The sequence below is a fragment of the Mesitornis unicolor genome, unplaced genomic scaffold (genome assembly GCF_000695765.1).
Source record: "Mesitornis unicolor isolate BGI_N332 unplaced genomic scaffold, ASM69576v1 scaffold51479, whole genome shotgun sequence".
Taxonomy (NCBI): domain Eukaryota; kingdom Metazoa; phylum Chordata; class Aves; order Mesitornithiformes; family Mesitornithidae; genus Mesitornis; species Mesitornis unicolor.
In genome coordinates this window covers 362-26,953 of record NW_010206189.1, presented here as the reverse complement: position 1 = coordinate 26,953, position 26,592 = coordinate 362, and the positions used below count along the sequence as shown (strand labels likewise).

At 39.2% G+C, this 26,592-nt stretch overlaps 1 protein-coding gene across 1 annotated transcript in view; it reads left to right on the top strand.

Moving 5' to 3' along the window:
- Nucleotides 1–25,932, top strand: part of LOC104546304 (laminin subunit alpha-3-like) — a gene marked incomplete at both ends in the record, with an annotated part of 35,387 nt that extends 9,455 nt beyond the window's left edge. The window contains 20 exons of the mRNA XM_010191664.1: nt 1,205–1,369; nt 3,078–3,179; nt 4,125–4,208; nt 5,171–5,401; nt 9,233–9,346; nt 13,055–13,164; nt 15,026–15,106; nt 16,515–16,621; nt 19,272–19,322; nt 19,709–19,860; nt 20,389–20,499; nt 20,598–20,709; nt 21,294–21,449; nt 22,162–22,358; nt 23,040–23,156; nt 23,531–23,685; nt 24,348–24,489; nt 25,066–25,165; nt 25,554–25,670; nt 25,753–25,932. Coding sequence (XP_010189966.1) covers nt 1,205–1,369; nt 3,078–3,179; nt 4,125–4,208; nt 5,171–5,401; nt 9,233–9,346; nt 13,055–13,164; nt 15,026–15,106; nt 16,515–16,621; nt 19,272–19,322; nt 19,709–19,860; nt 20,389–20,499; nt 20,598–20,709; nt 21,294–21,449; nt 22,162–22,358; nt 23,040–23,156; nt 23,531–23,685; nt 24,348–24,489; nt 25,066–25,165; nt 25,554–25,670; nt 25,753–25,932 — 2,584 coding nt within the window. The remainder of the gene's footprint in view (nt 1–1,204; nt 1,370–3,077; nt 3,180–4,124; nt 4,209–5,170; nt 5,402–9,232; nt 9,347–13,054; nt 13,165–15,025; nt 15,107–16,514; nt 16,622–19,271; nt 19,323–19,708; nt 19,861–20,388; nt 20,500–20,597; nt 20,710–21,293; nt 21,450–22,161; nt 22,359–23,039; nt 23,157–23,530; nt 23,686–24,347; nt 24,490–25,065; nt 25,166–25,553; nt 25,671–25,752) is intronic.
- Nucleotides 25,933–26,592: the final 660 nt, after the last annotated feature.

Below are 26,592 nucleotides of genomic sequence, written 5' to 3'. Positions count from 1 at the left end.
CTTCCAGCAGAAATGGCTCTTTTCTGATTTATTTGTTTACAAATCACTAATTGGACTGAAATTGAGCTGGTCATCTGTTGCTTTATCTTCAGACACCCGTTCATCATTAAAGTCAATCGTCTTCTTCATGATGCTTTGATAAGCACATATGTCATTTTACATGTCTATACCATACATGCACTTTGAGACTCAAGAAATGTGTGACAGAGTCCGCAGAGATTGTAAAAATTGTCCTTCTTCCTCCCCTATAAAAAACACATGACATCAAGGGTGAGAAAAGAAGGAGGAGAGCATAGAGTTTTAGTAGCATAAATGAATGGTAATGCTAGCTGAAGACTGAAAAAAGGAACAACTCCCTGAAATAATGCAAGAGAAAGAAAAGAGAGCAGCAGAGCCCTAGAATGAAGGATAAAGGGTTTAGTTTAGTCTTAGATGCAGACTAGATGCATTCCAGGTTGTGACTCTTTACTGTTTGCAAGCAAAGGATGAAAATCTGGCATCAGTGAAGTCAATAGCAAATTTCCTTTAGAACAATTTCATCTAGTGATTACTTGTCCTCACTAAAGACTGTTTTTAGAAACATGTCTTTTTGGTTTATTGCTCTGGCCACCACAGAACTGTTCTGGTACATATGCAGCATGCTTTCTTTCCCCCAGCATAATGATAAATAACAGGATGTATGGTCTTTCATGAAACAAGAGCCATGAAAATAAAATGTGCATTAAAGAGCCAGAATATTAGGCTACATTGCCTGCCTCTCCAAAATTTCCTACCATGTCCCCTTCCTCCCAGTTAACATACCACAAGAAGTCAGCAGTCTACCTTTTAGGTTAATGTCTGTGGTTTGATTTTGGAATGGACTTAAAAAAGCAGCTCCAAGTGAAATCCTTGAGTTTGTGTACACAATTCCTAGTCACTTCCAAAAGGGTTATGTCTTCATGTGACTGAAGGCATAATTTAGTTTGCAGCTGGCAAACCAAATGACTACATCACATGTAGCTTTGGCACATTTGTCCCACTTATTCTCTCTTTTGAGGTCCTTGCAACATCTATTGCGCAAAACCCTTAGGCTGGCTTTGAAGGGGTTGAATTTCTTGCTTGGGGAATTAGAGAAGCTAAGCAATTTCTCCTCATTACTTGGTGCTGGTAAAGTTTAGTAAACAATGAAACAAGCCTTTATTTCTCTTATGTATATTTTCATCAGTTTGTGGACATGAAGAACTGGCGCTTGGAGGCAGTGGATGAAAATATTGACATTCCAGTCACTTTCAATCCAGTCAGTAGTAGTGTAGTGGCTGATGTTCAAGAGTTGCCTACTTCAGTGCATAGTTTGTACTGGAAAGCACCACCATCTTACCTGAGAGAGAAGGTAAATGACACCTAACTCATCTGTTTTAATGAGACGTATTCATTTTTTGCTAGCAACATTGATATAAAGCAGGCAATAACCTTTTTTCAAACGCAGCTATTAAGAACAGTGCTATGAGTTTTATGTTGCATATCGCAGTGTCTAACTAGGCATGCCATGACTTGCTTTTATTTACAATGGCAACACTGTAAATACAACAGTTCTATTTTTGGACCGCTTTTTACCATATACTGCGTGCAAGTGTATATTTTAGCACTGGCTATACTGCTGTAGTGAAAGCAGTGCAGAAACTAACAGTCATTGAGAAATTCAGATCACTTTGTTCCCATTTTCTACTCTTGTGTATTTATTATTCCATTTAGTAGACCGCTTTTAATGTTAGAAAAGAAATACTGTACGTATAGAATACAGAGGGTAGTTTATAACACCAGTATTTTCCCATTACAAGAAAAATTTAAAAAGCAGTAACAGAACGGCCTGTCATATGGTGCAGTCCTAAAATGTGTGTTAAACAGGAAATTAGATCTAATTTGAGTTTTCTTGTATTTTTGTTAAAATTTATTTTTATAGCATTGTTTTGATTGTGTTGGCAAAATACAGCCAATGTTCCAAATGATGCATTTGAAAATACAGTTGGCGAAAGATAATAGCATTAATCATGGCCCTGTGATCCAAGGAAGACATTTAATACTTTGTTTTGTTTATAATTTGTTGAAGTGTATGGAACAGGGTAGAGCAAAGACTGGTGCTTACCTCCAGAACACCAAAACCAGACAGAACTGTTCTTCCTCCCATGTCAAAACCAATCATAAGCCATAAGGGCAAACAGCAAGGGGTGCAAAACAAAGTAGTATATCTGTGACAAAACACCTGATTTCACTTAATATCCACAAACCTTTCTTCTAGGCTCTTCTTGAAATAAAAACTGTCTGTGCTCTGCCTGGAGCTTATTTTTCTCTTGCTGTATTTTTGAACTGACTCACTCAGACAGGACCGAGGGAAGCTGCTTGTTAGATGATTCAAACAGACTTGGCCAAGTCTTTGTTCTGGGCAGCAGTGTATGTATTTGGTTGGGTTTGAGGCCACCTGTGGTGACCAAAAGAAGTTAAGTTTCAGCTCAACCTACAGCAATGGTCTGTTTACAGCACAGCTGATATCAGGAGCTGGTATCAGTAGTAATCCTGTCCTCTAGAAGGTGGAGCAAAGATTTACTGATTAGATTCATGCTTGCAGGAAGATTAGAAAATGCCTATGGCCTATGAAAGCCACCTTTAAACATGTGTAGCCTGACTCTTCCTTTTTAGCCATGGCTGTTCATGGGGTTCACTACCAGTTTCATTGACAATCTCAGGTCTGTTCTTGATGAGCCAAATCTGTCCTGTAGAGTCTGAGGAAGCACAAAGTTCATGTGAACATGTGATTTCTCCATGACATAGATGGCATGATCCCAGGTATGAAAAAACCCAAAAGCTGACGCAGGTACACAGAGAACAGTAATGGGTACTGCTCAAAAAGTGATGTCAGATACAAAAAGTAAGCAAAATAAAAAGTAATTTCTTCCAAGCAACACATATTTTCATATTTGGTCTAAAGAACAAAGAAAAACTATATTATTTACAAGAAGTTGAAGTAAACTTGGATACAGACTTATGTTAATACCAAGCAATAGTGCAGTAAAGTATCTCTGGTCTTGTGCATTTTATTACAGCTTTCTTCATATGGTGGCTTCCTAAGTTACCAACTGAAATCTTTTGGCTTACCTAGTGAGGGCATGGTTCTTCTGGATAAGAGACCTGATATACAACTAACAGTAAGTTTTGAAATGCTATTTTTTCTTTCAAGCAGTGCCAATATCATGATTTTTTCTGTTACCTGACAACTATGGCAATTTTTGCTCCTATAGTATGCATAACTTTTATAGCAAATTGCTACGTTTTTATAAAAGTGATTTTACTGCATTTTGCTCAAAGCCATCAACATGTCTATCTCTGTTGCCAGTGTAACATTATTAAGCATAACTGACTTGAGAGCAAATAAAAAGACAAAACGGGACTTTCTCTGTAAAATGCACCTGTGGAAAAAAATAATTAATGCCTTGCACACTTGTCAACAAGTATGGCCTTGACTCTGCAAAATATGCCCTGGATTCCATGTGTAATTAATCTTATTTTCTGTGAGAATTTTCTTCAGCATAAAATTAAGGATAATTATAAGGCTTCAAGGGACTGAACTAAAAATGCATTTCAGGTTAACAGTTTTTTAATTTAACCACTTTAGGGCCAAAATGGCAATATTTTACTGTTTGATGAAATTCCCAAGGTGGTGGTTTTGTTTCTTCAGACCATCAGGAATACTAATTCAGGATTCTAGGTATCTCACTGGGAAGCATGCCTCATAAAGTACTACAGTAGTATCCGAAGTTGTTTGTGCACCAGGATGCAAAGGAAAATGTTTGAAAAGGCAAAAACATTTCTACACAAAAGTCATAACTAGTTCCTGTGAAAATTGGTCAGCATTAATTTAATTCTCCTGGTGTTTTATTTGAAAGCAAGGTTGTTAATAGGCAAAAGCAGTGAAAACCTTGCTGACACGAGCACACTGTGCTTGCTATACCACTTTGCTAGTTTTCCTAGTATTACTTAGTTTTTCCCCTGCAAAGAACAGGATTAATGTGCTTCACCAGTTTTTATTGCATCTGAACACCTTACCATAAAAAGTGGTGAAATGGCAATGTTATATCCTCATTCTCATATAGGGCCAGCAAATGAAAGTCATTTACATGGATCCCAACAACCCACTGCCTGACCGTCAATATTATGGCCGTGTGCAGTTAGTTGAGGTAAGAAATGAAAATGGAATGGCCTTCCCTTTTCTTCTCAGTGGCACATAAAATTATGCAGGTAATGTGTGCAGAAACACCAAATACTTGATAATGTTAGCAAATATAAACTTAAATACTGTAGACCTTAAATATTAAAAAAAAATAAATTTCTCTCCTTACTGCCACATTGAACCCAGGTTCTGTTTCATGCCACCTAATTTTAGCACCTTTAAGATCAACGTCTTATCCAATTTAGTCCCTAACACTCCCTCCAGGGCCAGTGGAGTAATACTGAATCAGTCATCGATGGAAGATGATTCATCGCAGCCCCAGACTGTGCTTAACAGGGATGGAACGAACTGTTATCTGTTTTCCTTGGTGTCTAGCTACCTAGTTTTGAATGAGTGTCCAACATTCAGGCAGGTGAACTTAGCAAGCATTATTCCTGCCTTAAATCTGTGGTCAGAAGGTCAAACTGGGTTATTTCTTTCTGTCTCATGTATAAGCAAAAGAGACGCTTCTTCAAGCCAGATTCCATTTTCAGTAATACTGTGTCTACTAGCAGCAAGAAAGCATGTGAAGAGAATCCTCAAAGGTTGGATTTCTAGGATTTCACTTATTCTTAAAAATAAAAACATTCTCCTGCACCTTTTTATGGTTTGGTGGGTGATACCTCAAAGAAATTTGGATGACTGAAGAAGAACCTATATGCTTCTTCACTTTTCAAAACCTTAAAGCCATATGTACCTTGCAAAGTAAAGGGTACATTCCTTTTTAATCTTGTTATTCCTTTTCCCACCTATCCCATGTGTATATTCATTATATTTATTTCCCTGACCTCTATTTCACCCCACACCAGTTGGCACTATAGGAGTCTGTTCTATGGTGGTTTTGTTGCTTTTTCTGTCATGATGTCTTCTTTGCAGAAACTCTTTTTAAGAAGCTGCAGGGCTTTGCTCATTTGTACCCTTAATATGCAGGGAAACTTCAGGCATGCCAGCAGCAACAACCCTGTATCCAGAGAAGAACTGATGATAATCCTGTCTAGACTAGATGGCTTACACATCAGAGGCCTTTACTTCACGGAGACTCAACGCTTAACCCTTGGTGAGGTTGGGCTGGAGGAAGCCACCAGCGCAGGAAGTGGCAGCATTGCACACAATGTAGAGGAGTGCTCGTGCCCTCCCGAGTATGCCGGTGACTCATGTCAGGTAGGAAGCGTTTGCCTCCATGCAGTACCATCTTCTTCTGTCTTGCCTACAGCTATACATACTGGTTTAGTTAGAGGAACAGGGTGGTTATTAAAGTAATTAAATGTGCTTCTTGTAAGCATGTGCACTTTCAGTGGCTCAGAAGCTTTCACTGTCAAAGAAGCACTGTAGGGTTATTCAACTCGTGATTGCTTTTGTGGAACTGTGAATGTCATTTTACGTGTGTAAGGCACAGTAATGAGGGATTCTTCTGTGGTGCCCTACAAGAAGCTGAATACTCTCAGTTGATACTTTCTTTAATGGAGGGAAGGTCAGAGGTGTCTTGCTCACAGTCTGTGGGACCCTGCATGTGGACAAGTTTCCTTTTTTTATCAGGGAAGTGCATTACAAGGCCCAAGGGAAGTAACCTGAACCTAGATAATTATGTATGCTTTCCTGTTTTTATAGACTGACTAACAGTTTTCCTATTTTCATAGGAAAATATTTGAAAATTGAAATTAGAATGTTTGAAAAAGAATTTTGAGATAGTCTCATGAAAGATAATATAAACATTGCAAAGTAATACAATTACCTGAAGAATGGTGAAATCCTAGCCGCAGTTGCATATCGTGTCTCTGATGCTGTTCCTGTAGCTGTGATTCTTTTGGTTGTGACTTTGCTTAGCTTAGAGCTTGACTGTTGACTTGTGTAAGCACCCACAACTGCAGAATAAAGTACTGGAGAGATAAGTGGTGTAGAAAGTGCACAAAATGTGAGGAATTATTCTCTCAGAAAATGGTTGAGGGTTGCCATTAAGCAGCAATTGCTGTACTAACCTTGCAAACACTTCTGAAATGAGAATGAAAGAATAATATCTACAGCAGAGCAGCAGCAGAGAGACTGAACAAAACAACATTTACGGATGGCTTATGTTTCATGTGCATCCATGCTCAGGGCAGCTATTCATCACCTGTCAAATACCATTTTGGAAATACTTCTAGAAACCTGTTTTTTCACACATTTGATGTTCTGTGCCACACACAAATTGATGAGCATTGACTGAAATTCCTCCTGCCATCCTGTTGCTTTCAACATACTGCCTTGCTCAACTAAACTGTTGGGGATTTTTATATAGCCTGGTGGAAATACATAGTCAAAGGAAGTTATCAAGACGCTCACCTGGGTAGTTCGTAAGCCCTCTGTGTTTATGCAGCATTACTCAGGCAGTGATTTACTGCTCTAATCACCTAGCTCTGTCTGGCTGCCTTAGGAGGGGAGGAGGTGATGCCTGCCACACCCTGGCTTCGGTATATATCGAGCTACAGGAACTGTGGGGTTACTTGTTAACCTCAGGAAGGTAATGTGTGCTGTACAACTTGACTCACGTATAAAGTTTGAAGGTGGGGCCTTTAAACAGCACAGAGCCTCATTAATCTGAGTCAGAAGCTGGAGAAGAAGGGAGAGTTTAAGAGAACGGGCAAGCGCCAGAAGGATAGCAGCGTATGAAGGGATAGCAGTGTATGAAGGGATAGCAGCGTATGTTCGCAGTAGAGCTAAAGTGAAATGATGGCCCAAGCACAGCGGCCGAGCAATGTAGGATGGCTGGCTGTCATGTTAGTAGCCCTGGGGTGTTGTTCAGCACAAGATATGCAACAGAGGTTATTGTATCCTCACCTTCAGAAGGGGAGTCAGCAGCAACAAGTTCAAATGGAATTTTACCCTAGACAGGTAATTTGTTCATTTTCCCTTCCTCGTTTGCTTCCTTCTTTCTCTTTTTTTTTAAATGAACTAATTGAGAATAACTCATATCTTACTTAATATAAAAGTAATAAGAAGGTAATAATAGCGATGATGATGATAATAATAATAATAATAATAATCTGTCTCAAAATAATTTGCTAACAAAAGTATATGCAAAAAGTTTCTTTTAAATTTCTGTTTACTTGAAAACAAGCAGCCTGAAGTCCTGAGCATTTGAAAGTGCCTAGAGCTTTATCTTTGTGTGGAAGCAATTTCTCAGTATCATGAATGCTGCTTCAAAAACAAAGTGCCCATGTACTCCAAATACGTTGTTTAAAGACAGCATAAATAGAAAACCAAGAAGCTGCACAGGTTTTTTTCCAAATGCATTTGGAGGTATTTTTAAAATGAATGATTAATTTTGTTCTCCAGAAAGAAATTTTCAGTAAATAAAATTTATATGCATTAGAGCCTATATTTCACTTAGTTTAACTGTTTCACTGTTTAACGTATTTCAGGCCCTGGTTTCTTCAGAAGCTGTGTATATTGGCTCCCTGTTGTTCAGGGAACTTATTCACGCTTTTAAAAATGTATTTGAAAAATTTCAAGTGCCTATTCTAAATTCAGTCCTTGCTCACACTGAAGTCTATTAAAAGCCGTTGATGATATTAGCATTCTGCATATTTTTGGGGTGGGTTTTTTTTTTCCATTTATTCCATATGTAAAGAAGACAAAAGTGCCACTAGCAACTGTTGTTTATACAGCAATAACTCAATATTCCTTTTAGGATCTGCTTTTGGAAGAGGTGAATTTTTTTATCTGGTAGTTACATGGTTGATAAATTCACTGCATAAACACACCTCAAACTACTAGAACATGATTTGAGACACTGTCCTGCAAACCCTTTGCTGTTCAGATTAGTCTTATCAGTCTTGCTGGTTGAAGTGCTATGAGAAAAGATTTATGGCTTTAAAGTTCAACTGTCACTTGTTTTCTGAATGTTGTTGGGGCCAGCCCTAACCGTGAGGTGCAGAAGTACATTGCCAGAGGCAGGAACCTGGGAGGTGTTGGCTTCGTGGGGAGCACAGCTTTTGTACAGCCTCTGATCTTCCTTGCACCACACCAGCTTAGTTAGTAGGGAAAAGGAGCTAGAGAATAGGAGTGATAGACTTATGTCCAGTCATTTTTGGTGTGGTTGGTCTGCCAGGAGGATGCTGAGCAGAGAAGGTGGGCATGAATTTTTGAATTGGTATGTATACGGGAAGGCTCCATGCAGAGAAGGAATTCCTTGTGCTTTCCTTACCCTTCTGCTTTCCCTGCCCATGTCAAACATGAACCTGGTTTTAACATATTAGTTACTCCCTTCTTGGTGTAGGCTAACAGACTTTATGTCTGTTGCTTCATTCATAATGTTCCTCTGGTTCAACTCCCTGTTTAAAGCCAACTTTGACCTGACAGGCTGTGCTTTTGCTCCTGTGCCCTCAATAGCTGAGCATTCTTCTCATGCTTCCTGGGTCTCTGGGGCAAGCCTGTACTTACAAATTAGACTGCTGTATGTTTTGTTATATCACCTAGCTCTAAGCCTGGCTTTGTATAGTTCTAGACTTACTGTGGAAGTCATGATGAATTCATGTAAAAGATGTCTCATCAGAAGTATTTCCAAGGAGTACACCGTAGTTAAATTAGCATCAAGATTTCATATAACCACTAGCTAATATGTGAGATTTCCATATGTTCTTCCCTGAGAACACTGTAGTGTGAATCTATATTCATTTTTTTTAGTGGTTTAAAAGTCTTATTCTACACCTTTGTAGGTAGGCACAGGAAATGTGTTTTGCTCAGAGGTTAGAGTCAAAATGATGAAAACCCCACTAACACAAAGTGTAGACCACAAGGTTCAGATTAAATTCTTCAGCTCCATTCATTGCTATTCACTGTCTTAAAATATTTATAATTTAAACAACAATATTGACTTAGAAGAGCTTTCAAGGAAATGTACACCTCCACTACTCCTTGGAAATGGCAAACAATTTCAAAATATGCTTCTCATAATCTGTAAAACTTTCCTTCTGCCAACACTTACTGTTTTTTTTCTCTCTGCTTACTGTCTAGGAATGTGGCCTTGGATTTTACCGTGAGACTAATGGATTATTTACTGGACGCTGTGTCCCCTGCAGCTGCAATGGAAATTCAAATAGGTGTCAAGATGGTACTGGAAAATGTATTGTAAGTAACTAACATTCAAAAAATGAATTGGAAAAAAAGGAGGACAAAAATTTACCTTACTGCAGTATGGACTATACAGTATTGTTAAATTCCAGGAAAATGAAAATAATCCTTGTATGCCTCATTCTCTATTTCTTGTACTGTTAATGAGCATAAGTTGCATACACTTATATGCAAGTTTAAAATAACTGTGTGATTAGAATAAGTTTTGTCCTTGGTTTTGTTTTCTTCTTTCTCTTATAATTTTTATTAGCTCATGGTACAAAACCTCACCAAATCAGTACATACATAAGTGTTAGCAGTTATTTATAATAAATATGGGTCTTATCCTGGCATATGGAGCCCTTAGTTTTATACATATATACTAGGATGTCCCGATGCTGACAAATAGCACATTCATGCATACCATAGCCTTTGCAGAATCTCATGTTTAATCAGCATCAATACTTCTCCACTAATCTTAATCTACAGCGACATGGATTAAAAAATATTGGAATAAATAAGATGAGATAATGGACATAAAAGATTAATTAGAAAATTTCAGCTGTAACAGAAGATGTAGAAGATTTTTGCTCCCTGGCAAACCATATTAAACCCAAAGCAGCCTCCTGGGAATGGACCAGGCCTTGTAGCAATGGAAGTGTGACATTTGGCTGACTGTTCTTCTCCAGCTTGTATCCCTGATGCTTCTTTGAACACTTTGTTCTGAAAAATTCCCACTTCAAAACTTCTCACCAATTTTTCACTTACTGTGTAAACAAGAACCTTGCCAACATCTTTCATGGTCTGTCTTCTCCCTTATTTCTTCCTTGTTTGTGCTGCATCCGTTCCGCCTGCGGTGCATTCCCGCGCGTTATGTCATTCCCCCCGATTTTGTCTCAACCAACCCTCTTGCTTTAATGGAAACTATACACCAATTCAGCACATTCTGGGGGATGACTTACAGGCTGCTGCTTTGGAGCAGCAGGGCAGGCCATGACAGGAAAGTGCTGCAGCAGAGCTATAAAGATGAGGAAGTTTTATTTCAGATGAAAATTACAAAGGAAAAAAAATGCAAATTTCACTTTTGCCTCATGAAGTGTATGATTTAGGTTGCTCTTTAACTGCTCCATCTCACAGCTGGATTAACTTTCAGATGGATAAAGCTAAATCAACACTTGGCCCTGGGACAAAATTTAGGGCAAGTGAAGTCATCCAGAATAATGCAGTGAAAAATGAAAGCCCAGAGGGCCTGTATTTCCATCATGAGCCTCTACCTACTAAGGAGCAAGTTTGTCTGTCTGTAGAGGAGACATGGGACAAAGACCTGTAGTGGTGCAGAGAATACAATGAGGCTTCCCAATGTGGAATCGTCAAGATTCATATCTGACTTGACCTCCTTCTTCCTGCTCCTCACCTGGAGCACTGGACCCCAGTACCTTCCTATGTCAGTGTCTCTCCAGTGATAGCCCCCAAGGAAGGCTCTGTGAGGCTAAGCCTAGGCTGACTCTTTCCTCTGTGGCAGAAGTGCAATCCTGCACAGCTCAGGCAATGCCTACCCCACCGCATGCTCGTGGAAAGAGGGGGGTGCAGTGCTGCACTGCTGAAAGTGGAGGAGAACGAGGTGCAGGAGGAGATAGAGAAGACAGCAGAACTGGTTCTTATCTCTAGGGGAAAGCTGGCCCTCTACCACCAACGAGCCTTTGTGTCCTCATGGTCCCTGCCTTTCCTCCTGAAAGGCACATTCCCTCAGCAGCAGCATGGTGCTGGGACTTGCTCATCCTGTGACATGTTGTTTCACGTCACGTAACTCCATGCACAGAAGTATTTCTGTTGTGGCCCTGACACACTCTGCTCTAGATTCCTTGTACCATCTGGGTGCATATGGAGTCAACGGAGAGTTTTCCTTTCAGAGTTTTCAATATTTGATGGTTTGGAGATGCTGTTACTCCAGGGATGTCTCTGGCCCTGTGAAACTTAAAGGAAGACCCAAGAGGGTGTTGTTGCTCTGGCTTCATTCCACCATGCCCTGGGAGCACTGCGTTATGTTCTCCAGTCCTTAGGCACCATGTAGCTAGAGCAACAGTATGGCACATTCAGAGTGGCTTACATGTGAAACATCTTAAGCTTTCTTCAGCTATATGTGAAATTCCTTTGATTTCTATGCACAGAGTGAGCAAAACAAAAGCCAGGAGATAAATTTAGGGAAAGGGACAGGTTGCTTCAAGTTGAAATCAACACAATTATTTTTAAATGCCTCTCTTTTACTCTATTTGCAGTCTATTTTTCAGGATTGTAGAAATTTACAGTAATTGTTCAGAAACCTTCTGAATTTTTCCATGAGAGTTTTTGCAGATATAGATGCACCATTTTTTGTAGAGGCTGCATTTTTAAATGGTTTGTTTTACAAACATAGTGTCTTCATATTTCATTAGCTTTCCCTAGTTAAATGGTCCACGTGTGAACTGGAGCTTTTCCTGTCATTTCCCAGAACCTTTGACAAGTGAGCCACAAATTTAATTATTTAACCAAAATGAAAACCAATTGTGGGTTACTATATGTAGAGGCTGAGGGAAGGGCTGTTGATGTGGTTGAGGGAATCTGGGTGTGAAGAAATGTGAAGGAGTATGGAGAATAAGAGGAGATGGCAGTGACAGAACTGTTTCTCATTTGTAGGCAGAAATGCTCCTCTGCTGCAAAATATGGTATTAGGGCCTTCAACCATAGCCCTAAGCCATCAAAGTCCATGAAATGGCAGTGTAATCTGCTCAGTGACTGCTTCCAGACAATTTCCCACTTTATTTTTCCATCTTTCACTTTATTGGTACACCCTCAACTCTGTGGGACACTGAATCAGGCTGTTGCACACTGAAGAGAACAGCTGTAGAGCTCAGGAGTGTGAATGTCTCTCGAGTGTGGGTCACATGGAATTTTTATGGCTGTTCAGAGATGTGTTTGAACAACTTCTATTTTAAATTACCATTGCTTCAGGTCATGCAAAAGCAACTTGCTCATCCTCTCCCCATAATGCATAAATATGTGTGACAATTAGACAGCACCAGGAATAAAAATGTTTCTAAAATAAGATAAAATTCCCAACAATTTTATCACGGAAAAAGTGGCTCACTTGTATCCATTTCAATTGTTTTCCAAGCCTTTGCTTTTCATTATCTCTTCCAGTCACCTCAGATAAATACAAATTAAATATACACTGGAGAAAGCACATGAAATTCAATCCTGATCCTAATCTACTAAGAGAAATAGTTTTTATGTTAATGTCATGGGGTTTTTTTTAAGAATGTGCTTGGGCTCAATTAATTGCATGCTTTTAAGTGATGTCTGCCTTCTAATTAGTGTTAAGACCCAAATTTAAAGTTCCATTTAAACATAGTGATTTTGAATTGAAATATCAAGACATAGAGAGTGCATTAATGAAATGTTCTTTAACAAACTACACATCTGGTTGAATTGCTTTAAAAATTTATTTAATGCTACTTCTTTGTCTTTTGCTTTTCCACAATAATGAGCAAATTGTGTTTTCTACAGTTAGAGGATGATTGGAATCAATCCATCCTGGTCATGAAGGCAGTTTGGCAATAAATGCTTGATTAGGTGGAGGGGAAAGAACATATCCTCTGAGTTGACCGGCTAGATTTTTTTTTAAATAGTAATAAAGCCATACTGAGAGGTAAAGCACTATTAACTGTCTTGCTTGTTTCCTTTTTTAAGAACTGTCAGTATAATACTGCTGGGGAGAAATGCGAGCACTGTAAAGACGGTTATTTTGGAGATGCCACTCAAGGTTCCTGTCGTGTGTGTCCTTGCCCTTATACAAACAGGTACAGTAAAAGGTTTTGAGTAGCAAGCAGAGGGTAAAAGGGAGGGAAAAGTGGGGGGGGGGTGGAGGAAAAAATAAACCCAACCCCAAACCCTGCTACTATAGCAGGATAATGGTCTTTGTTCTCATATCACCCAACATGGTGGAGCATCAGACCCATTTGAGGCGCCTAAGACCAGCAGTAACTTGGTGTTCTCTCTCATGGTATTGCCTTTTTTAAAAAGCTGAGTATTACAATTCTCACTCACTTCCTGAACCATGAAGGCAGACTGCTGACTGCCTGGAGAACCCCAGGCAGTTGTCATGGGCTTATGTACAAAGCCACCAGTAACTCCATAGTGAGAAATAGAGAATGGAAGTCTTTTCCCTCACTAAGCATATATTTCTTCTTTACCAAAATACAAGATGTAAGTTATCTTTAGTCTCACATTTAGCACTGTTACTCTGGCTAGGAGATACATGAGAATGATGAAACAAGCCTTCTATATGAATTCAGAAAAATTAGTGAGATGCAAATATAAAAACATTAAAGCTATTGAGCATGTATCTAGATCGCTGAAAGAGTATGTTTGCTCTTCTGGTGGAAGCTCTGTTTGAAGTGCAAACATACCGAGCTAGAAAAAAATTGTTTCCTTGGATCTAATAAGGTTGCCAGGCTTTCGAAATTGGGCAGTAAATTGCATTTTAAATGCATGATACATTTAGCCGTATTGATTGTCATCATTGGTCGGTTCTGAAGTGTGAAATGTGTTAGATAAAAACAAATATTAAAAAAACCAACCTTAAGCTATAAATTGCTAAAGCTACCACATAGTATTTGCCAGGTGCGTTAGCAAACAGCAAATAGCCTTAAGTAAGAGATTTACACCAGCAGACAATAGACAGGTGTTTCATTTATCAGAGAATTCTCTGATAGATCTGGTTTTGACAGCACTGGCCCCTTCTGCAGATGCTTGCCTGAGGCTGACTGAACTTATTTTTAGTCATCTTTTGCTTTAAGAGTGCTGAAATATCATGGGAGACCATAAACCTGTGCAGTTTCATAGCTGCACATTAGGGTAGTAAATACCATTCCTGACATACGAAATGCACCCCACCTGGCATTATTGGAGCTGACAATTTTTCATCTAGTCAAATTATAAGTAATTCTTAGTGTAGACATCTGTCTCTGATACACAGTCTTGCTTCATCCAACTGTTCATAGGTTAAAAAATGAAAGTAGCCAATCTCTGCTTTACCTCCTGCCTTCTCCTTCCTAAACATCAGCCAAAAAATGGGTTTCCTCCCAGAGAAATTTGAATCTAGATGAGTCTGCTAGAAAGAGCAGACAAAAACATTCATTGTGTTAACCAGATATACTCTGGAGCTCCCCAAAATGGTGCACATCTCTATTCAGCCTTGGTTAAAAAAAAACAACCAACAATATTAGCTATATAAAAATATCCTCTAATGTTTCCATCAATAAGATAAGAAAAAAACCTATCCAAAAGGAGCAAATGTTGTCTACCACAGGCTATTGATTCTTGCCTAGTAAAATAATAAAGCTACCCAGACTTGTTTTATTTTACAACATCACTATTAAGGTTTATTTTAGGCATTCCTTTGAGTAGTGAACTACTATATCCAGTTCAGAGGGTCAGGAGATGATTATTTTTTAGTCTAAGGGAAGAATTTAGAGGAAAAAGATGAAGCTTCAAAGAAATAGTCACAGCAATTTATCTAGAGGCAATTAAATTAGCTGAGAAGTAATCTGGTGGTTTAAAAACATTTTAATCTGAAAGTCATTTTACTAAGCTCAGTCTCTAGAGTGTAAAACCTATTTGATGATGTGCTCACAATAACATTTTTGCTTCCCCTCAAAGATTTGCAACTGGCTGTGTGGCAAATGGTGAAGAAATTCAGTGTCTCTGCAAAGAGGGCTATACTGGAGTTCGTTGTGAACGGTAAGTGACTTGTTTCTCAAGACCAAGGTTTTTGCAAGACACCATAAAAAGAGGTATATCTGCATTGGGGCACATATGGATGTACGCATATGCATAGCATGCATGTGTTTAAAGAGTATCTATTTATATGAACAGCTGCTATTGCATGGTGCTATAGTGCAATTCTAGACTTAAACCCAACACTCCCTGAAGAAGTGTAAACAATTCTCCACAGACTATTTAGTGACTACACAGTTTTTACCAAAAAGAGAAGTGGCAGCCTCTTTGCCTAAGTGCCCTGTGCCTTGCCTTATCCATTACAACTCTTTGTTGTAATGACTCCCACTTACTTCATCCCTTTTGGAGTTAAAAACACTTTCCTTTTTCCTCCAAGGTACCTGATGGTGCTTCAGTGTTCTTAATTATCCAACAGCAACCATGTAACTTTTAACACCACAGCCTTCATGTCAAATAATTCTGATGTGCTCCACAGGTGGAGCATACAGTTGCAATGCTGAAGCCATCTCTTCCGCTATAACATTGCAGCAGTTTGGCAAAGCACAAGAGGAACAGCATGGCAGTTTCAGGCAGGCAGAGGAAGCAATTTCACTGAGTTTCAAATCCAGGGAGAATTTAAGCGTAATGGAGTGCTGTTATCTGGTTTGGAAACTTGAGGCAAATAAGTCATTATGTCTCACCTGCAGACAGTACCTCCATTAGCACATTGTCTTGTGCTTCAAGACTGTTGCCTTTGACATCTAAGCTGCAGGTTATAGACAGATGTCCTCTTCCAAATCTGGCTGTACCTCAGCTGCTCACTGATCACATATCACCACCCCTACAGATATTATAACAGAGTGACTTCTAGGAATATTAGCTAGCCAGTCTGAACAATATATTTTATCTATACAATATTTAGAGATCCCTCACACAGATTTCTTTGCTGGCAGATGGCAAGAGGAGTTATCATCCAGCAGAAGGGTGATAATGTCATTCAGTGCCATTACTGTTTGAAATCTCAACATGTACTTGCAGTACAATCCTTCTTAATATGTGTTTTCTGGTGTGATCACAGACTAGGGTGGTGTGGCTTCCTAGGTTGAGCCTTGTCAAATTCTCCATGTATGTATGTATCTGTGTGCATTATATTTTTTCAGATTAAGTGAATTATTCCTATATGAGCATTGTGGGAGTTTTTCTATTTTTAGAAAAAAATTCTGCAGTACTTGGAAAGATATTTTTAGCATAGTGCAGAGGATACTGCAAAACAAAAATATACCTTTTTTTTTTCTAAGTTAAGACATGAAATCAAAAGTCCTTGAAAGTTTTTTCAGGAAAAAAACCTGGTTTTTTTTGGCCAAGGGAAAGTATATTTCACAAAAGCAGCTTCAAATATTTAATAAAAAGATATTTCTATCTCTTTATCTAGCTGTGCTCCAGGATATTTTGGAAATCCACAGAAATATGGAGGCTACTGTCAGAAATGTAACTGTAATAATAATGGACAGCTGGCTAGCTGTGACCGCCTGACTGGAGGTACGTGAGAGCCTGTGAACATGGAAGGGAGAATTGTTTTCTCTCTGGGAAGCAGAGAAGGAAGGTACTTAGATCAGTTGAACTGAAAGATGTAGACTTAAAGGAAATGCAGATAATTTTTAACAGAAAGTAAGGTTTCCTAAAACATATCAGGATGGTAATTCAATGGCTGTCCTGAGTAATTGAGTTCACCCTTTTAAGCCATTTTATCATGTATTTCCCTTCATAAACATTACCAATTCTGTTTTGTTTAATTGTTTCACGAGTATGTTTTTAAATGAATTATGATTCCTCTTCTGACATAAGTCATATCTTGCCAGTCTGTGCTATGGGCTTATGAAACTGAGCAGTCTCAGCATGCTTTTTAAAAATGTATTTGGGACAGATCAGTGACATCTTCAGAGTCCGCATCAGGCACTGCAATTTTAGGTATCTAAGCTATCTGTGTTTTTAATGGAGGTTAGGCCCTGACTCAGGAGGCTGCTTTGTAAATCCTGCTATACTCCATTCTGCCATCTGAATCTATCCGTGATTTTCCCATTACCAGTCATGTCCAGCACTACTACTAAGCTCTTATAAGAATATTATGCCACTGGTAGATGTTTGCTTTACCTATTATAATTCTGAAGTAAAGGGTCCGAGCCTACATTCCTCAGACTGTATTTACCTCAATTCATTTCAATCCCTTGGGATATTCATTTCTATTCAGAAATACATAGGCCACTGTTTCTGAAAAGGACCTTGATTTTCCCATATTTTCATTCTCCAGTAAAATTACACTTTTTTTTCCCCTGTAGGCTGCTTTTCCTCCTCAGATGTTAATGAAGTCTCAAACTAAAAATTCCTAATATTTCCATGTTCTTCATTTCTCTACATTGCTCTTCATAGTGCATTAAAATGACTGCCAAGGATCACAGAAATTAGAAAAGCAGCAAGTGATGTGAACTGCTGTTGGCAGCTGGTACAATTTTTCAATAGCTAGTTCTCATTTCATATTTCATCACTGAAGTAATACATCTTCATCGTATTTATACCTTGGGTGGAACAGATGCAAACAGCGTTTGATATTTTGTCATGCCTTTCTTTTTGAAGCAGGAGTTTGCTAGGACAAAATAATCTATAGGGCAAAATTCAACACACCACTTTGTTTTCAGTTTGTCTCCAACTATATATTCAGATCAGTCATCTCTTTCTCTGCATTAGGAATAAAAGCCTCTGTGATCATCAGCACAGCATGTTCTAGCAGGTCGCTTGTGCGTGATGTTCGGCACTTGGCCAGGCTTTTTTATTTCACCATTTCTTGGCTGATGTTGTTTGTGCACACTCTGTAATAATAGTTTTTATTTCATTGGTACTTCACAGTGACAGCTGAAATGTGTCTGGAGTTAGCTGAATTACACAACAGCAGAACTCCACGGGTATTTGAATTTCAGTATAATTTCCTTCATTCTCTTACAAATATATTCTTTGTGGCTTGCCTCCTTTTGGCAGCAGCACTCACTACCAATCCCATTTAACTTCCTGATGAATTAATGTGCAAGTGCCAAAGGAAATGGCATAACTAGGCAGTTTGTTCCAGGCTGTTTCATGCTGCTGTTAAAGTTCAGGTACAATTTTATCACTGGAACGTCTCACAGTTGCAAGCCGTTTTTGACTCTTGACAGCGGCAGCCTATACCCTGAGTGCATCCCTTTCCTTCAGAGTAAAAGACATTCATAGCTCTTTTCATTTTCAAGAGTAGATGAGAGTCTGGCAGTAGGACCAAGCTTGTAAAAGGGGCTTTAGGCATCAAGATGGAGAGATTCCTGTCCTATATGATGGCATTTTTAGGAGCCAGTTCCTCTCCTGCCTCCTAGAAGTTAGGATCGCAGGATGTTACAATCTCACATGCACCTGGAGAGTATTAAACTTCTTATAACACGGTTTGTAAAGCAAACAAAACAAAGTAGCACACAGGACAGGCAGTCACTTGTGCTAACTTGTTGGAGAGTCTGAGGGCAATGTTTTTGTTATATACCACCTGCATCTGTTGTCCAAGCTCCATGCCTTGGGTTGCATACAGTGCCTCCTTCAGTGCATACACTGTGTATTTCTCTTGATTAATCCCTTAATCTTGCAAACTCTGATAGATAGGAAGGCCATAAAGATTCTGATAGGAAGGCCATAAAGATTTCACAGTTCCTTGTTGGTAAGACATCCTTTGGGGAATCAGAATCTGTGGTTTGAATGGGGATGTTGAAGTACATAAAGGGGTTTGAACCTATGTCCTAGGTAAAATGCTTAAACGAGTCTTGGCTACAATCCTGGTGGTGTTATTCTAGGCAAATTCTTGGAATACATTCAGCACACTTGATGTGAGAGAGCCTCCTGCTGCTAACCAAGTAGCATATATTGGGGGCTGAGGTTATTACAGTCAGTTTCCTTTGAGGAATGAAAAAGATGTTGATCTCAGCGAGGCAAAAGTAGGAGCAGAATGTTTCGGCATGCTCAGGCCTTATGGCATTTCAGCTCGTTCACAGTAGGCATGGATTTATGGAAGGGTAGCACCATGTTTTAAATACTGCCAACCATGAAAAAGTGAGGGCAAAAATGCAATAGTAGTATTTCCATAAGAAAACTTCGATTACTGATGACAGCCTTGTGATTTCAGAATGTTTCAATAATGAACCAAAAGATGTGGATCCCAATGAAGACTGCGACCGTAAGTAATAAAATAGAACTGCACTTAGATTGCTGTCCGCTGGCTTCAGACATGTACTGATGACTCTTAAGGGTGGCACAGTATAAAAAGGACCAGCGGTGTCCTGTAGTGAATATTTTAAAAGCAAACATTCAACCAAACACTTGGAAGAAATTATAAAAGAGGTCAGCTAGCCAGATGCAGATGGGGCCTCCTCCTTATTTCTGAGTGCTGTCACCCTCCTTAACACTGTGGGCTTTGTTGTCGCCTTTGTTCTTCAGGTGGCATCAGTTGACAAGCAACAAAGTTTTTCCATTGCATCTCATTTATTAATGTGCTCACTGAAATGTTCTCTGCACCAAATATCAATAATTTGTATTGTTTTCCTTTGCCCATGCTCTCTTCAGCTTGCGATAGCTGTGTAATTACACTGCTGAAGGATCTGAGCACAATAAGTGACGAGCTTCAGCTGATTAAGTCTCAGCTGCAAAATGTCCATGCGAGTACCCACACACTGGAGCAGATGAGAAGTCTGGAAACACGCATCAAGGACTTAAAGGTAGGTGCACATAAGCAGAAAAGTAGATTTCAGATTAAGCAAATAAGAGCTGAACCTAGGAACTTATGCCATCTCTTTGTCAGCTTGCAAGGAAACATACATCAACTTTTGTTTTCAAACACCAAATCTTGACAGCACTGGGCTTCACCTATTGGAAGAAAGCTGTTGTTTCCACATCATGCTCTGAAAGAGAATCAGTATCTCTCATTTGCCAAGGCCTGCTCACCTCGAAAGCTGTTTCTTTGATGTTTCCCCATAGCTTTGTGTTTTTCCACCACTTCATGCCACTGCATTACCAAAAACCCCCAACATTCCAAGTCAGTACCAAAATTAATCCTAAAAAAATTTCTTTGGTTGGAATAACAGTTGCTATACTCACAGAAAGCCCAGGTTTTGGGCAGCAATTGGTCAGCTTTCATGTCACTAATGCAGCTTTTTTTTACCTTGGGTAAAGATCTAACCCAGTGAATTTTTTCTTTTTGTCTCCTGTGTATGGGTGATCTATTGGATTTTTTTCTTTCTTTTCAGGTCTTACTGAACAATTACCGTTCAGTTGTTCATAATCAGGGTTCAAAGGCAGATGAGTTGGAGACAGAATTGATTAACCTAAATCATGATGTAAATGCTCTCCAGGAAAAGGTGACTTACCAAATCGATTTAAAAATATCTATCTCTTGTCTATGTATTAGCATGCTGTATCCAGGTATTTTTCATCTAATCAGTTTTTCCCTTGCTAGGCTGAAATGAACTACAAAGCAGCTGAGATATTATTTAATAATTTTGGCCAAACTCATCAGAAAGGAAAGGATTTGGTTTCACGAATACAAATAGTTGTCAACAGTATACAAGGTAAAAATAGTTTCTAACTCCATAACATGTTCTGTTTTATGGCATATTTTTAGTTTATTTACAATATTCTTAATTAAGCATGAGAAGTTTGCTTAGAAAACAACTTCATAAATCAGATTTTAGACATAGCTGTGGGATTCACTTTTCCTATTAGAAATCTAATATACAATGTTAGTTCAGGAGCCTACCTTCCCTATGCAGTGAGTAAGGACAGAGAAGCTTTATCACAGGGGACATTTAAAGCAACAAATTGACTATCCTGACTTTACTCTGACTTTCATTTGGGTTGCTATCATAGGCTCTTTTAAGTTAGAAGCTTAAAATTATTGCTGTGAACTTGGTCATTTGGGACAAAGGTCAAGCCCAGTGCCATCTTACTAGCTCTGACTGTGTGACATGGGATGCTTTCCAGCTTAACACAATTAATGCAAAATGGATCTGCTTCATTAAGGAATTCAGGAACAGGCCTGTCTTTTTCAGAAAAGAGACTGGCCCTGTCATTTGTGTCCTTGTCATAGGCTTAATTTGACTTTGACAATGACTTTGACAGTGACTTCTTTGACTTTGACAATGCCTTTTTTCAGCACTCTTGGAACAAATAGGTGGTACAAATGCAGAAGGTAACAACTTGCCCTTGGGAGATGCTGCCGAAGCTCAACGCATGATGATGGAGATGCGAAATCGCAACTTTGGCCACCTTCAAGAAGAGGCGGAGAAAGAGCGAAGAGAAGCTCAGCTATGTAAGGGCTTGTTCTCTCCGCTTCTTACTCTCTAGAAAGATCAGTCTCAAATCTGAAGCATTATTGATGGTTTGGGATGGAGTGCAGGGAGAGGCATTTTGCAGTGTACCCCAGGATTGTTTGTCATACTCCTAGCAGTCATTAGCCAACAGGAAAGTGGTAGTTCTGGAGGAAATTTAAAGGCATTTCCCCTAACTTCGGACTTTGGTACCTACCTCTGAGTAACTCTTCTGTATCCCGTATTGTAGGCAATGATATGGGCACTCTTAAAAGTGTAATTAATTTGATCTCTTTTATGTTTCTACCTCCTTTGAGGTTAAATGTGCCCATATCGCCTCATTAATGACTAGCACAGATGTAGACATCTACATTGTAGATCAAATTGTTGGTGAAATTGTGTTAGTTCCATTAAAAAAGGGGAAAACTTCAGTATTTGCAGATTATCTTCATCCTTACTGAATTTAGAAATAGCCGAATAAATGTTTATCTGACCTTTATGTCTGCAGCAGCAGACTTTTGAGCAGATTTGATCCAGTGAGATGGTGACTAGCATCTCTGCTATAGTAACACAGAAATTAGTGCTTCAGAGGATGCTCAGTATTTCACACAACCACAGCTTCCTAATCCTAAATGTCAAGCCCTTTTGAAGGAAGTTTGTTCTAGTTCCCTTCTTCACTGAACAAAACTTTTTTTTCTGGTCCTGATATTGCAGTACTGGCACGTATTAAGAATGAACTACAAAAGTACCAACAAGAAAACCATGGGCTTATAAAAATTGTGAGGGAGTCTTTGAATGAATATGAATCCAAAATCACTGACCTCCGTGAAGCTCTGAATGAGGCAATGGGACAAATCAAGCAGGCTAAAAACTTGAACAGCGATAATGGAGTTCTGCTGGAAGACATTAAGGTAAAGTCAGGGTTTGGGAGAAGAAAATTAAACCTCAGGAGGTAAGAGGTGCTTTTGATTGGTGCTTTTGACCTTGCAAAGCCAAGTAGCAACCTTACCTGCAATGTATGGCTGTGTCTGTGGTGTGCCATTATCCTGGAGTTACGCTGTAGATTGTCACAGGGCTGCTCTAGCCCAAGGAGCTTCCTTCCCCCTAGAGCATTGAATAGGATAAAGTAGGGAGGTTTCATATCACTTTTCTGGTAAGATGCCCAGATGAATGGGTAGTGTAATAATTTTATTTCTGCTTTTTGAGAGAACAGAAAAGATCAAGGTAGTCACCAGTGAGCTATTTTTAAAGGTTCCAGGTTTGGTGTTTCCAGGTTTGAGAGATCTGACATTTAGACGATCTGTCGTGACAGTTCATCTCAGCTGTCCCATACTACATTTACTTTGAGTGCTAATAACTGAACTACTGTAGCCCGCTGCCCCACTGTGTGCTATATTACCACAACTTCATGAGTTTTCTCACTCTTCTAATCAGTAAGATAGGGTTAGTCCCTAAACATTATAGGCATCTGATTAACACAGTGATAGTACCTTTGGTAAATCCTACTACAAACTGGATTAGATAGATAAGGTTTTCCTTGCCTCTAATTTTTAACACAATCACATGTTACTCAACCTTATATTTTTCCTCAGAAACGGATTCAGGAGACAAATGTACAACAGAATGGTATCTTGGATATTCTGAGCTCTGCCCGATCGTCCCTGACGCAAGCTAACAGTGTACTTGGATTAATGCAAAAGAGCAAAGAGGTATAGTTAACCATCTTAAGGTTAAAAAAACCCAATACCTTGCTGTCACTGTAATGGATAGCATAGCTCAGCGGCTAGAACATGAGGCTTATCTGAGCCTCACAAAAAGGGAAGGATCTCGCAGCCCATCCTGGGTGCAAGAGGAGCCTGCCTGCACACGTTTCTGCAAGAGAAGGTTATTGAGGCTTGTAATGTGTCTGAGGAAGATGCTGAGCTGCACATACCATCTCCACCAGTTGTTTCCAGTAACCTGCAGAGGAAGTTGGAAGGGAATATCTTTCCTCTTGGTCTCCTCAGGTGCAACACTGAAGGAGTTGAGAACAAAATCAAACATGTATGAATACAAATAAAATTTTGTCTTTACAACCCTGTAGGAATATGAAAGCCTGGCTGCTCAGCTGGATGGAGCAAGGAAGGATATGAATGAAAAGCTGGCAAATCACTCCTTATCAGCAAGTAAAGAACCGTTGGTGGTGAGGGCTGAGGAACATGCCAAATCTTTGCAAGACTTGGCAAAACAACTAGAAGAGTATGTTGCCATTCCTGTAAATAAGCAATTTTTGTACATAACATCCATGGTTGCAGTGCTCTGTAACTTCACTTGCTTTAATGACCATATGCAAAGTTAGAAAGCAATTTGGTTTGTCTTTTTCTGCTTGTTCATGTTATACAGATGTTTGGGTTTTTTTCACTACAAACCAGGTCTTTTTATATTTTTCCTGATTTTTTTTTTCCCCCAGAAATGGGGACTCCCATAATACAGTTCTATATTACTGGACTAACACTCATTAACTTCTTACTAACAAGAGAAAATCCTCATGTTCAGAGTGGGAAGATGTTTAGAGTATCTTTTTTTTTTTAGTGTTATTTCCTGTACTTATACTCAGATACTTTTATGATGTCAGTGAATTGGGGCAAATAACTGGAAGAAATGCTTTCATTTAAAGACTACTTTGGAGGCCCACAGTTGTGCTTTTCCAAGCACCTGAACTTATTTCATCTTCTGAAGAATCTTTTCATATTGGTCTGCATCTAAGTTTGATATTTTTGCGGAATGAAGTTACAGATCTAACTGAAAAATGTTTTATGTGTTGGCATTAGTAGGAAAACACTGAGGTCAAGGGGATTCAGAATACTTCTCAAAGTTCACAATCTTTACAGAAGACTGCATTTTCCACCCTTTTCCCACAGAATAAAGAACAATGCCAGGAAGGACGAGTTGGTAGGCTGTGCTGTGGAAGCTTCTACTGCCTATGACAATATTATTAATGCCATCAAAGCAGCAGAGGAAGCAGCCAACAAAGCTGGGAATGCAGCAGACTCAGCTTTATCGGTAAGTACCCATAAGTGGCCAAATAATGGTAAACTTGTTACAACTAGATTTTTTTTTTTAAACTATCAGAGAGCCACCAAAAAAGATTCATGTGTCTTGACATGTTTTATTTGTCTCTGACCATTATATGAGATGCTATTTTGCATGTCATGAGTTAGTCTGGGTTCAGCACTAAACTGCCTTTCTGATGAGGCTGCTCATATGAATGCTAACTGTTCCTTTAAGTGCCAAATAAAAACATCTGCATAAGGCAAGCCCAGTAATCACAGAAGGTGATTTCAAATATTCTCTTTTACTTTGCACTAGTAATACCCACAAGCTCTTCAGCAGAGGAGTAGTATCTAACAGCTGTGTGCTATTAATTTATACTGAAAATCTATCAGAAATTTGCTAAAGTCCAAGGTTGTATTATGCTTAAATTAATCTTCGTAATTGTTATTTAAGGTGTTGTTCTTCACATGAAATCTCTACCCTTATATAGTTGTTTTTTTAAACTGGATTGGGCTATCTCTTTTACTCTTCAAATTTTATTGTAATTATTAAAGCAGTCTTACAGCTGTGTGTTTCTATTACCAGATTGTGAAGAGAGAAGACCTATCTGGAAAAGCTGCAAAGTTAAAAACCGAGAGCAGTACACTCTTGAATCAAGCACAGGAGACGGAAAGGACATTGCAAGGTACCAAGAAAGAAGTGATAATAGAAATGTGGCACAGCATGACAAGCTTTCCTTGAACCCTGAATTTTCACAGTTCACCAAAGCTCTGCAGCACATATTTAACCAGAAGAGGCTAGTTCCATTACAATGAGACACTTTGTGATGGTCATTTCCAATGGCAAAAAGGCAAAAAAGTGGATTTCACACCTCTGCTGTGTTGTACTCCTTTGCAACACACCTGCCCAGCAAATCCCTAGCCTTGTAATTGTTTTGCAGTGCAAATGCTCATTCAGTGCTCAGTGTCAACACAAGATCTGTAAGAGTGCAGACTGGTGCTGCCACACTTCCTGTCCAACAGAGAGGTGGTGTTTTTATTTAAAATTCATACAAGGCATTCATTGTTTTACAGCTATTGGTCCAACCCTTGATGACATGAAGCAAAGACTTGATGTCGCTGATGGAAAGAAGAATACACTGCAAATTGATCTTGTCACTCTTCAAAATAATCTCAATGGGATAAACAGAGGTCAGTTACTTACTGATCACTCCTGTTTTGCCTCTTCCTTCTATTACTCTAAGAATCTGCACATGCATTTTATGTGTTTCAGATGACATCGATAGCATCATCAGCAGTGCAAAGAACATGGTAAAAAGTGCTGAGGATGTCACAACTAACGTACTGGATGAACTACTCCCAATTCAAGAAGATGTGGAAAAAATGAAGAGTACCTATGGAAGCACACAGACTGCTGGCTTCAGTAAAGCATTGGCAGAGGCAAACAATTCAGGTAGGTCTTGTATTTACTGTTGCAGGTGCTGTCTGAGACCTGCCAGTATATGCTGGGGGTGGGCCAAGCTGGAAAGCAGCTTTGCAGAAAAGGACCTCCAGGTCCTGATTGGCATCAAGTTGAACATAAGCCAGAAATATTCCCTTGCGGCAAAGGCTGAAACACAGGAGGTTCCCTCTGAACATCTGTAAACACTTTTTTTTACTGTGAGGGTGACTGAGCACTAGCACTAGCCCAGAGAGGTTATAGAGTCTCTATCCTTGGAGATATCCGAAAGCCATCTGACACTAGATGGCCATTCTTGAGCAGGGGGCTTGGACAAAATGACCTCCAGATGTCCCTTCCGATCTCAGCCACTCTGTGATTCTGTGATTTTTTTACTGCATTGACTAGGAAAGTGACATAAACAATTTGCTTAGGCTAGATATCTGTTAGCTGAGATTAAGTGAAATGGACTGCATAGAAACTGCATTGAATATGTAAAAGGGACAGTCACAATCTCAAACAGCATGTTTTTTCATCTTTTCAGCAACTTTGTCTGATAAAGTGAGATAAAACATTTTAAATATGAAACATAAAAGAGCTAGCCCTGCATGTTATCGCCGGTGAGTCATAAGTCATCCCTGCAATTACAAGACTGGCTTAGAAGTCATATTTTAA